Genomic DNA, 14,436 nt, shown 5'->3' on the forward strand with positions numbered 1-14,436 from the left:
CTAAGGAGTACAGAGTGGAAAGAGGAGAGCTGAGGAGAGAACCTCAGGGAATACCAGCAGTTAATGGAGGGCAGGGGCAGTGAGACAACAGGAAGGGCTGGAAAGTGGGAAGGAAACCAGGATGGATGGTGTCCAGCAAACCTGGTCCCTTCCCTCTAGGCGGAAGCCTAGTTGGCAGCCCCCAATGCATTCCCCATGTGTATACCGCTAATATGGAACTTTCCCTTTGTCTCGCAAGGCTCTGTTTTCATGACGCCCTTCTACGAGGGACCAAAAGGAAGCTCCTTGAAGTGTGGGGTCAGTTGTTAATCATTTTTATTGTCCCAGTGCCTACCACAGTGACTGGCATGTAGTGAGAAGGCAAGAAATATTTGCAGGCGGAACAGAGTTGAATTGCTGTTGGCAAGGAAGTCGTGGGAAGGGATGGTTTCAGGAAGCAGGAGTGGGCTGCGGTGCCAAATCCCGAGAACAATCAAGTAAGATAAGGCCTGTAAAGGGCTGGTGCCATTTGGCTCAGTGTATCTGGCAATTAGGACGCTGGTGACCTTGGGGAGAAGTGTTTTCACGGGGACGTGGGGACAGAACACAGTGGTGTGTGAGAAGCCCAGGCAGGGGTGAGGGCAGGAGTCGGCTGGTTTTGTAGCACTGGATGAGCGAAGATGAGTCAACAGCATTTACCCACAGGGCCATTTTATTCTGTGATCAAATAATACAATGGTTTTATAAGCCTCATTGTACGCACTTTGATGAATCCAAGGCAGGGCTGTCTTCACCGGCCAGCAAACAGGTCTTACGGCGTGGCTCACTCTAATTTAAGGAGAGCCTGTTTGTTGCAGATGGAGAGAAAAGATGTGAAGGTTGAGGCTGTTGGCTGCTCCCTCGGAGGGCATGGGCGGTGTCTCAGGTCCGCATTATCTGGGCGGGGACCAGTTTCGCAGGTCCAGGAGCCCTGTTTACCAGTGGCTTAGGGGCACTCATGGATTCCTGCTTTCCAAGCTTATAGGAGAGTGTGGCATAAATCTACACCATTCAAATTTAATATGTGTAGTCTCATGGGAATGGAGCATGGGATGCTCCATGCTCCACCACGGGGTGCAGAGGGGAGGTGGGAATCTCCTGAAAATGCAGATTCTGATTCAGCAGACCTGGGGTGGAGCCTGAACTTTTGCATTTCTGATGAGTCCCCATTACACTTTGAGTAGCAAGGATGGATTTTGAAAGTCGATTTTTCTGAACTTTCATTACCTATCACTACTCATCATCTCCTAGAGGCCGGGAAAGAGGGCCAAGTCTTCCAGGTTTGCTGGGCCTCGTGGGGACCACATGCCTTTCTGGTCACACCTTCCATCGGCCTGGGCTTCTCTATGACTCAGGTGACCTATTTCTTTAGTCATGTTCCTAGCCTGATGGGAGGCCTGGACACTTTGCTGGGCTTCTCTGTGTCCCAGGGTTTTCCCAGTGATTTGGCTGCCGGCACTCTGGACGCGTTTCTTCCTCAGGGCTAACCTACTCCCTGAAGGGTTTCCTTGTTTGTTCTCTCCTTGACTCGTGACTCCTGACTCTCTGAGAGCTTTGGGTATACTGGCCACAGCGTTTTTTACATGATAGATAAGAGGAATCCCATTTAGAAATAAATAATCCCACCTGAAAATAGGAGAGGAAGGTGAGAAGGGAATGGAGAAGTGCTCCTGGAGCAGGCTGGTCGGCGAGCGCTAGCCCGAAGCCTGACTCCATTTACCTGCTCAGACGTCCCTGAGTTGCACCCCCCGATCCTTGTTTGGTGAGCCTGAGCTGCAAACTCGGGCTTTGCCTGGCATTTTCATGGGTGCTCAGATGAGGCTGCCTGGTTGAGATCCCAGGGATCACCGGTCCTGGGGCTCAGAGCGGCTAGAGAGAGGCCACTGAGACTTGTCACCTACCTAGTCTGGCTTTGTTGTTGAAGAGACCAGTGCTCGGTCTAGATGCTCTGGCTTCACATTATCTATGAACACCCTGATTCTAAACAATGAAAACCACAAAATGTAATAGCCTATAAAAATCATGATTGCCTTTAATTTAAAAAGGCATTTTTCCAGAGAGCCCGCCATACTCCTCAGGTTCCTCCCCTTATTTATTCCTGGAGGCCCTCTATGCCAGGAGTCTGGGAGGAGTTGAGTGGAGGAGGCTTTGAGCTCCAGCTCGCAGGCTGAGGTCTCTGGGGGAACCAGTCTTTTCCACAGGCCACGATTTTATTCTCCACACTTTGGGGATGTGTGGGACCCTGTGGCTATGGGACCCCCTTCCTTGCAGGGACAGGTTTAAAAAAAAAAATTCCTGCAGGTCTAAAATCCCAACACTTGCCTACGTTGTATTCCTTTGTCTCCTTCTCTCTCTATCTCCCTCAACTTGTTTAAATTTTTATTTTTTTGATAGAAAGCCCAGGTCAGCCTGCCTACACCCCTCGCCAGATAGCAGAGCCGGCAGTGCAAGCCGGTCAGCCCCCATGGGCTCGGCGCCTCTGACCCTAGAAGCAGACATAGGATCGGTGAGGCTTGCTGCAACTTAGGAGGGACATTGGCTCTTCAGGCGTTTCTTCTTCTCCACCGCCAGCCTCAAGGCCTGAAGAAGCTTGTCTTTGTTATTCAGGATGTTGTACTCAGAGAGCTTCACCAGCTTGTCAAAGGCGGCCTCTGTGTATGTGAGTTCCTTGGTAGCATATGGGGTTTTGGGGCCATAAATGTCCACGTGGCCCTGCTCCAGCTCCTCAGGGCTTCGCTCCACACCTGGAGGCAGCAGAAGGACTTGCTATACACAGAGGGTTGTAATGATTTGCTTCTGTATCTCTCCCCATGGCCTGCCCCTCCTACGTGGGTACTCACACTTGTGCGAAAACCACATACACATGGGCGCCCACGTACACGAGCACCCATGCACACACATGCGCACATGTGCACACCTCCACCCTCCCCAGAGGAGAGATGCAGCTTGCCTATCTTAGGGCCACCCTAGCAGGACACAGCACGGGGCACCTAGTGGGATGTGGATAAATGCTGAATGACCGAAAGAGCAGAGGATGACATTGCTGGCTCACGCAGGGGAGGGGCTTTGCTTTCTTCCCAAAGCCAAGGTTGGTTCAGGCTAGAGGGGAGCTGGGCTTCCCTGCTAGTACAGTCAGATAGATGATGGGGCTGGGCTAAACACAGGAGCTCTCAGCCCAAGGCTAGCAAGCGGGTGGTGGGAACCAAGCTCGGAGGCGGCTTACCTGGGGCCTTGTACTTCTGGAAGGTGTCATTGATAAGTGGGAAGAAAAGCACGATGGGGGCATCAGGCTCCTGGGAATTCTCCATCAAGTAGCACTCCTTGAGGTTTTCCTCGTCCTCTCGCAGCTCGTATTTGGGGAAGGGGATGTTTTGCACCGAGCAATACTCACAGGTTTGCTTCATGGGCTGGAATGAGAGGTGGGGTGGGTAAGCAACACGGAGTTCTTAGTTCCAGCTTCCTGATATCCCCCAGACAACAATTCAGGTCTCACATGGCTTTGCCTCTTTGTGCTATTTTTGGAACAAAGGGCCTGAGGCGGTAGGTTGGTGTGTGTCCAACTGTAAGCTCCTTCTGAAGGTGGAGAGAAGCCCTTTCAAGGATGCTTCACTCAAAACACAGACCTGGGAGGCAGACTGAGGGTGACTGGAGCTAGGCCACGTCTGGCCAGGCTCCTGTGAGATGGGCATGGCCTTTGGAACGGACAAAGGGCCACAAGGCTGGAAAGGACTCTGAAAGGTCTGATATAATAGAAAGAGCAGTGGACTGAGAACATCAGAATCCCCTTACTTCTGCCCTCACCCTGTGTTCCAAGCACACTAGCTGTGCGATCTCAAGCAAGCCACTTCCCCTCTCTGTGCCTGTTTCCTGACTGTGCCATTTACCTCAAAGAGCTGGCTGGGGTAAAGATCAAGTGAGAGCACAGGTAGGAAAGCACAGCGTTACTCATTTATACACTTGAGTCCTTATCATTGGTGTCCTGCTGGTCCTCTGTCTGTAAGCCCGTTTCCTAGGCTTCAGGCTAGCACTATAGTAAAGGAGACCAAAAAACAGTTTTTCCCCCTTAAAAGGCCAGAACTTTTCAAAGGTAAATAGAGAAAAATAAATAAAAACCTCTGATCCTGGCTTTTCATATAATCTCATGGAGGGCCCTATTTCCTGCGGAAAAGGGCAATGTGGTTATTTTAAAAATAGGACGTTATAAACTCTTGGAGTGGTACAAAACTTTAGAATGGACTGGACTCCATTAAATTATTTTTTTAAAGATTTTATTTATTTATTCGCCAGAGAGAAATCACAAACAGAGGACATGACAGGCAGAGGGAGAGAAAGAAGCAGGCTCCCATTGAGCAGAGAGCCCGATGTGGGACTCGATCCCAGGGCCCTGGGACCATGACCTGAGCTGAAGGCAGAGGCTTAACCTTCTGAGTCACCCAGGCACCCCCATTAAAGTTATTTTTAAAAACTCCTTTTTTTTTTTTTGCAGCTAATGAATGGCCAAATACAGCAAATGCTCAGATCATAAAATTGCTTGAAGTAAAACTAGAATTTGCTCCTTAAAACCCACGCTGCATGTGAGGGCCAGCCGGCTGCCCAACGTCCACCCCCCGCCCCCGTCCCAAGAGGTTTGAATGGCTAACCTCACGCCAGGTAGAACAGCTTGAGTCTCTCAGATGCTAAGTCTTGGGGCCCGTGGGGGAAAGTCTGTTCTCCCATTTCCCAGTTTTGTGGGAGCTCGGTCCTGGGAGATCCCACAACCGAGTGGCCTTCCAGTGGGCAGGAGCATTTCTTTGTCACACTTGCCTTTGTCTGGGACCCAGCACAGTAATTGAGATGGATGATGAGGTCCACTTTTCTCTCAGGCCTCAGGAGGGGCGGGTAGCTGGAGTTGACGAAGAAGGCGGTGTCCAACAGGCACAGGTGGTTCACAGACTCTGTCAGCTGGTTCGGGAAGCCATCCAGCACTGTGTCTGAAAGCCAGGATTTACAGTTACCGTCATGCCTTGGTGCCCTGATCTTAGCGGATGGAGGGAACACCCTGACTGGAGCTCCTTCACCTGGGCTGGGTCCCGGGCCTAACCCCTTCCAGCCAGGAACACCCCCCCCCATGAGTCCCAGTGCCCCTTGGGGTGGGGGCTGATACAGAAGGGCATTATCCTGGGGGCTGTAGCAAGTCTTTGCTACAACACAGATAAAAACTCTTCTGACTTAGACACAGAGATTTGGGATTGCAGGGGTATAACAATATCTTATAAATCAGTGCACACGCTGGGCCCAGAGCCAGCTGCCCTTTCTGCCCCAGACAGGGAGAATGAGCATCATTAGGCCAGGCCAAAGCAGCCACTGGCAGGCTGTAGCCAAGAAAATTCCAAAGACAGGGGCAAGTCAATCTTCAAGCCTTAGCAGGAAGGGGAGGGGGCACCGAGTTGAAGCTCCGTGACCATGTTTTAAGACCTGGCCCCGCCACTTACCATGTTGGGGGTTCTTGAGCTGGGTCATCCCTGCTGCACCCTCAGAGGGCACCATTCCCATTAAAAGGGGCCCCCAGAGCACAATGAGAGCAAGTCAAGGCCCACATTTCCCCAAGTTCTACCTGCTGGGATTTTTGTACAGATTCAAGTAATTACATACCAACAGTACAGCACCTATGTTCAGAACCTCGCCAAACATGGAAGACACCCTGGAGAGAGTCTGCCTCCCCCCCAACCCCTGACCCCAGAGAACATGGCCAGAGGGGCTTTGCCAGCCTTTCTCCACAGCAGCCTCAACATGCCCTTCCCCTTTATCCAGGCCAGGGCGGGCAGCCAGGGAGGGTTACCTTTCCACATGGAGAACTGGTTGTTCTGGAGGTAGTCGGTGTGCAGCTGTAACCCCCGCAGGAAGTTGTGGAACTGAGACACGAAGGCCCGGTGGGTGAGGATGCTGCGGAAAGTGTTGGACAGCCACGACCCCGGGATCACCACCGAGGTGTCCAGGACAGTCGCATCACATTTGGGGATTTCAGGCAGGAGTGGCTCATCTTCTGCAGGGGAGAGGGAGGACGGAAGGCAGGTCACAAGGGCTGGGGTCCCCAGACGGCCCAGGCAAAGCCTGCATGGTTACCTGACACCCAGGGTTCAGCCACTGGAAGTGAGGCTCACACCGTCCTTGCTGAGATGATAAGGCCCTGGCATTGGGGCCAGGAAGACCCAGGTGAGAGATCAAGGGACAGGAGAAGAGCAGTGATGACAAGTAAGTTGCGGGGTGGGGGGGCGTCCCAGAGAAGACAGGGAATCTACAAGAGCCACTTGTCACTGTGCTCATGGATCCCTACCCGGGATCCAGGGCACTGTGCCCCTCTGCTGGGCCCTCCCCCACCCTCACCGCCCAGTTAGGCCAGGGCTGGCCCCTGAAGCTTGTGATGGAGCCTCCCTCTCCCTCCCCTCCAGGCAAGGACGACCTCATCCTAGCTGCTTTCTCATCTTGGAACCACAGACATGGCGTTGAAACCGGTGGCCAGGTGGATTGGGCCTTGGTTTGTTATCCACCCCCCACCCCTACATCCCCCAACCAAAGAGGGGAAGCCAGTGGGGTCACCCACCGATGTCGTTAACTTTCTCCCTTGTCCACCTGTGGAAGAACTCCTCCGAGCTTTGGGACAGATTCCAGGCATCGAGCAAGTTTAGGGAGAAGATACTGCTCCACAAGCCTAGGGAGCAGGACCAGCCGTGAGTGGCTCTGCCCCAGAGCCCCAGCCACCCAAACACTGCCTGCTTCTCCCTTGACCTTGATGTTCCCTCCCAGTCAGGCTGCTCAGGGGGTGAGACAGACTTTGGTCTCCCCCACCCCCGCCCCGGCAAATGCAGGAGGGTCCCATTCTCAAGGGATAACCCAAACCAACACCCGAACCCAGGACAAGATCCTGAGGGAAAGGAACGGGCCTTCCCCTGCCCCCCCCCGCCCAGGAGTCACCTAGCATGTAGCACATCCGCGACTCTGGGAGCCTCTTCATCAGCCGCCCCATGAAGAACTCAGAGCCGAAGAGCTCGGTGGGGATGAAGGCCCCGTACTTCTGCAGGCCTACCTCGTAAGGGGAGAATTCGCACCACTCTGCATGGGGGGCAGAAGGGTGGCGTGTCAGTCTCAGGCCTTGAGAGCCCCACCCTCCCTCCTCAGGGTTCCTACAGATCAGGGGCATGGAGCGCGGGGGCTGGTAGGGACAGGGAGACCACAGTTCCCCCAACAGGGCACAAGGAGGCGCCCAAGACTGGCTACTGCTGGCCAGTCGGACTGCTTTGTCACCTGCATGGCTAGTTTGCTCCACCAAACTGGATAAACCGAGCTCACAACTGACCTAGAAGCAGGCAGAGCAGGTTTCTAGAGTCCCTCAGACTGGGAACCTTGAGAAATATTTAGAACCCCCTCCCTTTTTTAACTTTACTACCCCCTTCCCATCAAACCTCTGCTCCTAGAAAAGCCACAAGCCCCCACCAGTCTGATCCATCCACACAGAAGGGGTAGCCAAGTTGAGGTGGAGGGGGCAAATGTGGTGGGTTGGGCGTGTGCTGGGCCCCTGGGTACTTCTGCCTGCTGAGAAGGGACCCCCTTATAAACTAGCCACCAGTGTTACCTCTGAAATCCTGGTTGCTTACATCATCCTTGACATTGATGGTGAGGTAGATGGGCAGGGGGTTCTGGCCCTGGCACAAAGCAGCACGCTGATCTGACAGTTTGGATTCATTTCTCTGTGGGGACATGAAATGGTGAAGAAGCACAGGCAGCCTGGAGGCAGTGCAGAGTAAGGGGGATGGTCTGGACCTCCAGCAGGCCATTTCCTGGCTCCTGAGCCCATCCGGCCACTGTGCAGATCCCAGCTGACACCACTCAAACCTGCTCTTAAAATGTACCCAGAGAATGTTCGCTCGTCTCTGGGCTATTCACCATCCCAGACACATGGACGGGAGTGGGGGTGAATCTACAGTTTAGGGCTGTCCCTCAGAGTCCCAAGATTCTCCTGGTGTCTCAAGGACCAGAGAAGGAAAAAGTAGAGGTGGAAAAGGCCACCACTGTCCCTCTCCATCCCCATCATCTTCCACCCAACATACCCAGGAGCAGGTGCATTTTTCTTCTCTGCTTTTGCATGTTGGGCTCCCTCATAAAATTTGTTTGGGAAGGAGGAGGAAAGCTGCTTTAAAAAAAAAAAATCTGAACAGGGGCACCTGGGTGGCTCAGTCAGTTAAGCGGTTGCCTTTGGCTTGGGTCATGATCCCAGGGTCCTGGGATCGAGCCCTGCGTCGGACTCCCCACTCGGTGGAAAGCCTGCTTCTCTCTCTCCCACTTCTCCTACTTGGGTTCCCTCTCTTGCTGTGTCTCTCTATCAAATAAATAAATAAAACCTTTTTAAAATATCTAAACAAAAGGCTTGGAAATGGTGCACTAGCTGGCAGCCAAGGTCAGCTGGCAGCTAAGGTCCCTCTGAGTCCCCAGAACATGGTGCTGCCAAATCAGAGGGGAGTCAGCAGTAGCCAGTCATGGGTGCCCTCTTGTGCCCTGTGGGGGAACTGCGGCCTCCCTGTCCCTGCAGAACAGCCAGGCCACCTACTGAAATGAATCAACCATTGTAGACAGGCCAGGTGAGGGGTTAGAGGGCCACGCTCTGACCTTAGGCTCTATGCAGCTGCCTGCTGGGTGACCATCCAGGGTTATTCAGGTGTGTGAAGGCCCCTGACCTTGTGTGGGATGCTAAACATACATGTGGGGCAAACAACTCTTGGGCCTCCCTTGAAAGGCAAGCAGGGCGCCTTTCATAATGGCCCAGAGATCTGGGCACTGCAAAGCTGAGTCCTGGAAGTGGAGAAAACTGTAGACTCAGGGAAGAATGCAGTCTACACTCACGGTCAGAGGAGTCCGAGGGGAAGAGGCTCCTGCCTTGGCCAGAGTGGAATAGTAGAGACCTCCAAATTTCAATCCTACACTTGCCCTCCTGGGAACCTTGGCTCCTCCTCCTACTCCACCCCAGGCAACACTCAGATGTCTGTTGTCAGTAGCCTGGGTGCTTTCCTCCTCATCACATGGGGCACTAAGTATTGTTTGAAATATTAACTACCCCTTATAGATGTAGTTTCCATTTAAGGAATGGCACAGAGCAGGACTCGGATTTAAACCCCAACCTGCCTAAACCCAAAGGCCAACTCCTTCAGTCTCCACCTGTCCTGCTTCATCATAAGCACAGATTAGATGGTGGTTATCGAGGGGGAGGGTGGGTGGGACCCACCAAAAGCTGTGAGTGCCTTAGTTCCAAACCCCCATTGCCTGGCATAGTTTCTGACATGCGGGAGGTACTTAATTTTTTTGAAAGAAAAAAAAAAATGAAAGAATAAATGCACTTCCAAGATGAAGTTCAGGTCATCTATCACTTCAGAGATGACCTTCATCTCTCTACAGACCACCTAGAATATAATTTGTTATCCTTCCGTTTCCTGGCAAGCTGTATTTGGAATTCAGAACTCCTCAGAGCCTTTTGGGAGTGGGACTGAGAACTGCAGGTCTGGAGAGAAATTAGGTGGGAAGCTCTGCTTTGGGACAAGTGACAGCCACAGCTGGTCCCTCCCCAGGGCCTGTGCAGCTGGAAGAGTCTGGGTGTTCACTGAACCACTGAGAGTGTTCCCCTCAATGCCACTGCTCCACAACCTTGCAAGGAGTGCCCCAGCAGCTGAGAGCCCCCAATACAGACTGTTTCTCTTCTTGGGCACACGGTGCTCGGATTGTTGGATCTCAGAGCAGGGAGGAACTTCTGGGCACAACCTCTATAAGGCAGCCATGAGAAGGGGCCCTACAGATCTTCAGCTACAAGGAGTATAATCAACTAAGGGCCTCCCAGTTTGCACTGAGTTTGTGCTGGGGTCACAAGGCTTGGGCTGCTCCCAGCACATATCTAAGAGCAGGAGGGATCCTGAGGCATGCGCATTTATGTCCATGGAGGGCCCCAAACTCCTCTGACCAGCAGCTTGTCTAGAGGCCTATCCAACGGACTTACTGAACCTTCTAGATCAGCAGTCCTGGATGCTTCCACCCAGCCCTTCTTCCCTCTCTCCTCCACTTGGGGTCAGACTTGTATCAGTCTGATGTCTGTCCAGCCTCCTCCAGCTCCCTCCCCCTGTTCTCTTGTGGTAATTTGACATGGCCCAGAGGACATGCCGCCAATCTGCAGGACTGTTCCTAAGCCATCACCACCCCAAGGGTCTCAGTCATACACTAAAGGGATGTGGCAAGCCAATTCCACAATCCTCCTCCATCATGTGCTTGGGAACCTCATGTTTCCTATGACCCACAGTTGAATTTGCAGGTCTCAGCTAACTTCCTTCTTCTGAGAAGTTAAGTCCAGAACCCCCTGATGAAGAAAGAGAGCAGGTCATCAGCTAGGGCAGGCTGGACCTCAGAAGAAGCTAAGCACCTACCTCATCCCCCAGACAGGCCTCGATCAGCAGGCCCCAGAAATCTGTAAAGGTGACCTTGTAGCCTTCCTGACTACGCAGCCGAAGCTCTTCCTGGAATTTGGCCAGCTGGTCTGGGAACAGGGCAGGCATCTTGTCCTTGACCACATGCCTCCGTGCCTCCAATATGGCAGGCTCCAGGTTTTTGGAGGACCAGTCAGGGTCACGGTATAAGGTAGCCATGGTCCTGGAGAGAGACACACACACGGGGATAGAACTGAGCCAGTACTGGTCCAATCAACTCTGGGCCCTGGCCAGAGAGAAGGTGGACAGATCGTGGGAGACCCTAACTCATCAGGAGAGGAGCCTGGAGGGAAGGGGTGGACATTTTTAATCATAGTCACAATGGCTACAGTGGGCCAGGTATAGCATGTTGCTTGAGAGTGAGGCTGCTGGGGGCACCTGGGTAGCTCAGTTGCTTAAGCATCTGCCGTCAGCTTGGGTCACTAGGGTCCTGGGATGGAGCCTGCATTGGGCTCCCTGCTTAGTGGGGAGGGGGAAAAAAAAAAGAGCAAGGATTCTGGACCAAGATCTTCCTGTGTTCAAAACCACACTCTGCCACTCACTAACTGTGTAATCCTGGGCAAGTTATCTAACTGCTCGTCCATCAGTTTCCCCATCTGTAGAACGGAGAGAATTAGCACTGCACCTACCTCAAAGAGTTATTGTGAAGGTTGCATGAGTTAATGCAATTTAAAGAGGCTCAAACAGTGGCCAGGACGAAGTGTATGCTGGGTCATGGAGTGGTGAGGCCAACATTGGAACCCAGGTTTGGCTGATTCCAAATCCTGGACTGTTTCCACTTCGTTGCATCCATTCCCATAATTACAGTGCTGGCTAAAGATTTATTTCCCCTGCTTCTTCTGAACTTATACATGGGCAATGGGAAGGAGTAAAACAAAAACAAAAACAGTGACCCCTGTAGCCCCAGGTCTCTTCTTGGCCTGGAGCTAGCTTTTCTGCTGAAGTCAGGACAGCACCTTGGAACCCCCGTGCCCTGGGTGACCTTGTCTGCAGTGTCACTGTATCTGAACAGTGACCTCTTCCTTCACAGGGCTTGTTTCTGGTCCGGGAAGGTAGGGATTGGTCAAGAGATTTCATGGACAAAAAGCACCCCGCTCTCCGTAAGATTTACTCTTATTTTTACATGTTTAAAAGATTTCAAAACCATCACAAATGATTGATTTTAAAAGGATACTTCCCAGTGCTTTCCCAGGCCAGGAGATGCTTCCCTCTTCCCCTACAGTACCCCCTCCCCACCCACCAAGTTCCTTCCAGTCTCCTGCTTGTCAGGCAGGGCCAGAAGGATGCAGATGCCCCTCAGCCCTGATGGAAGCAACTTTTATCTCCTTATTGTACTACCCACAGGCCATGCCAACAAACGTCAGCTGTCCTTCTGTCCCATCTGGGCTGAAGCCACAGAGTTTCTGACACACTAGCAGCCCTTGGCCTTCCTAGGGCAAATTCACATCTACTGCTCAAATATAAGTTCCTAGAGCTCCTCCAGGGTGAGGGGCCACTTGGGACCTTAACGGCTCAGAGGCCTACCAGTCCCTGACAGAAGATGCAGCCATTTTGTTCCAGGGTCCCCTGCTATGACCTCATGTGGGCCCCGTCCACCATAAAAATATGAAACATGTTTTATGATTGTTGTATAAAAATAAATATAATAATGTTATATTTGTTCTTGGGCAAGAAGTTTTTTTTTTTTTTTTTTTCCCCTGATCTTAAAAGAAGGTAAAACATTTTTCTGGGCTTCTACAAGCACTGTGGGTCCTAGGCATATGAATACTGGCCTCATGTTCGGGGGACTCATTCTCCTTGCTTACCAGCAGAGAGTGAAAAAGGCACCAGGGCAGAGGGAGGGGCAAGGATGGGGGTGGTAGGCTGGGGTCAGGGCAGCTAGAGCAGCTGGGCCAGCTCTACACAGCCTAGGAGAGCTGGCATGGTTGGAGAAGGCAGCTATTTCTTCCCAACAGGATGGGTCAATGGTAGGAGTGGGTCACAACTCTTAACTACCATATTCCCAGATCCCTGCCACAGCCCCAAGGCACCCAGGACTGGGAGAGTCTCGCTCAATGACCCCATGGGGTCAATACTAGTTATACCCATTTTACAGATTCAGAAACTGAGACTCCGAGAAGTGAAGCTGCTGCCCAGCATCACACAGCTGTAAGGGGTAGAGCCTCCCAGTTTTGTGAGTCACACTACCTTGGGGCAGGGAAAGCTTCACCAGAGACCCTGGTCAGCCTCTTTAGTGCTTGCTCTGGGCTCCACTGGGCAGTGGCAGCCAGCTCCTTACCAGGTGGCCCCAGACAGGCCAGTGATGTAGCTGGCACAGTTCAGGATGTTCAGCTTCTGCAGCCCCAGCAGGTGGCCATACATGGCGGTCATGGATCTTGTCCCACCCCCAGTGGCCATGATGGCGATCAGCGGTACCTGGGAGCACACAGAGGCAGACTGTTGGGGCCGTGCGGGGAGGGAGAAGACACAGACTGACCCACGGAAGCTTAGAAAGAATGGTGGAGGCGGGAGGACTGGCTACAGACAGCAGAGCACAAGGCACTAAAGTGACCTGAAAATGGCCTTTCACAGGGCTAGAATTAGATCTTCCCTCCAAACTCAGTAGTTGGTGAGCATAAATGGTGCCGGGGCGTCACACAGCTTGGTCAATCAGCATGTAGTGGCTGGAAGAGTTCTTTGCACAGTTAGTCTAGCCCTCAGTTAACAGGTGATGACACCGGGATCCAGGGGGCTGAGGGACTCGCTTGAGGACCCAGCTAGTGGGCGATTCCCTAACAGCTCCTCCTATGCAAGGATGTGCTATGGGGGTACCTGGCCCAGACCTGGCCCGTGACAGGTGCTCAGTATACACTGTATGTACAACAGCTGGAATCACTGAATTCTTGACGTGGGAAGGAGCGAGGTTGTCACCTCTGGACTCACAAAGGTTGAAAATGGCCTTGGGGTTTTCCTCTAAAGAGGGGAGAGTGGGGAGGGGGATCCTTGCCAAGATGTACTCTATTTGAGCAGGGATGGTAAGATCCTTCTGTCCACTAAAGTCCCATCGCAACCGTCCTCGGGCACAAGGTCTCCATCCTCTGGCACTTGGAGGGTGACCTGCTGCCTGGTGTGGGGAGGGCAGGGTGTAGACCTGTCCATACCTGGGAGGTGACAAAGGGCCCTAACAAAGGCACACTCTCTGCCTGTGGGAAGAAGCCTGCCCTGCAGGGGAAGGGGCTTCTCTGTAGTGTGCCACTGACTGTTGTTTTTTTCTGGGGGGGGGTTCGTATTGTGCGCCTATTTGGGGGGAAGAGAGAATTGAGGAACAAAGAGCCCAGGGCCTTTTGATTGGAGATAGTAGGGCTTCAGCTGTTTTCCTGGCTGGGGGGAGTGGTGGGGAGGCACCATTGTGTCCTGTGTAAGACCTCATAAGTCCCCTTGGGATCTGTTCAGTGCCTGGGGAGGAGCAGGGATGGGGAGGGACACTCCTTCCTTTCTCTCTCGGCTTTGCCTTCCCCGCCCCTCCCCTTGCAAACACACAACTTAATCACATTCAGCACAGCCCTCCGCTGGGGACCCAGGAAAGGCAGTGGTGAAGCCACTCTGGAGCAGAGAAGGGCTTGGGGGCAGGTGGCAGTGTGCAGTGTGGGCAGGACAAGCTCAGCTTAGAGGGGGATGAAGCCCCGGCGGGCAGGCCCCTGCTTACCCACCTCGTCCGCAGACAGGTCCTCCTCCAGCTGCAAAACCTGTTGCAGCGCCTCGGCCACCACGACTCTCCGCTTCTCCAGGAACTCCTGCTCCTCGGGGCACAGGCTGAAGCCCAGCCGCACGTCCAGCGTCTGAGGGCTATGGGGACAGAGGATCCTGAGAAGCAGGCTTGCAGACTTCACCACCACAAAGACATATCTTTAGGGTCAGTGGGTCATAGGCTTGAAACCAGGTT

The 14,436-nt window shown here is 53.0% G+C and overlaps 1 protein-coding gene across 2 annotated transcripts in view; it reads right to left on the bottom strand.

Annotated features, from left to right (window-relative positions):
• Window positions 1-673: 673 nt before the first annotated feature.
• Window positions 674-14,436, bottom strand: part of PLA2G4E (phospholipase A2 group IVE) — a 62,156-nt gene continuing 48,393 nt past the window's right edge. For both annotated transcript variants that reach the window (XM_004751175.3, XM_045067817.1), the window contains exons 11-20: window positions 14,204-14,339; window positions 12,793-12,929; window positions 10,455-10,677; window positions 7,628-7,742; window positions 6,970-7,107; window positions 6,599-6,706; window positions 5,837-6,040; window positions 4,822-4,988; window positions 3,242-3,425; window positions 674-2,762 (exon numbers count right to left, since the gene is read on the bottom strand). In XM_004751175.3, coding sequence (XP_004751232.1) covers window positions 2,542-2,762; window positions 3,242-3,425; window positions 4,822-4,988; window positions 5,837-6,040; window positions 6,599-6,706; window positions 6,970-7,107; window positions 7,628-7,742; window positions 10,455-10,677; window positions 12,793-12,929; window positions 14,204-14,339 — 1,633 coding nt within the window. In that variant the 3' untranslated portion in view covers window positions 674-2,541. The remainder of the gene's footprint in view (window positions 2,763-3,241; window positions 3,426-4,821; window positions 4,989-5,836; window positions 6,041-6,598; window positions 6,707-6,969; window positions 7,108-7,627; window positions 7,743-10,454; window positions 10,678-12,792; window positions 12,930-14,203; window positions 14,340-14,436) is intronic.

Source organism: Mustela putorius, unplaced genomic scaffold (assembly GCF_011764305.1).
Source record: "Mustela putorius furo isolate JIRA1106 unplaced genomic scaffold, ASM1176430v1.1 tig00003898_pilon_pilon_pilon, whole genome shotgun sequence".
Lineage (NCBI taxonomy): Eukaryota > Metazoa > Chordata > Mammalia > Carnivora > Mustelidae > Mustela > Mustela putorius.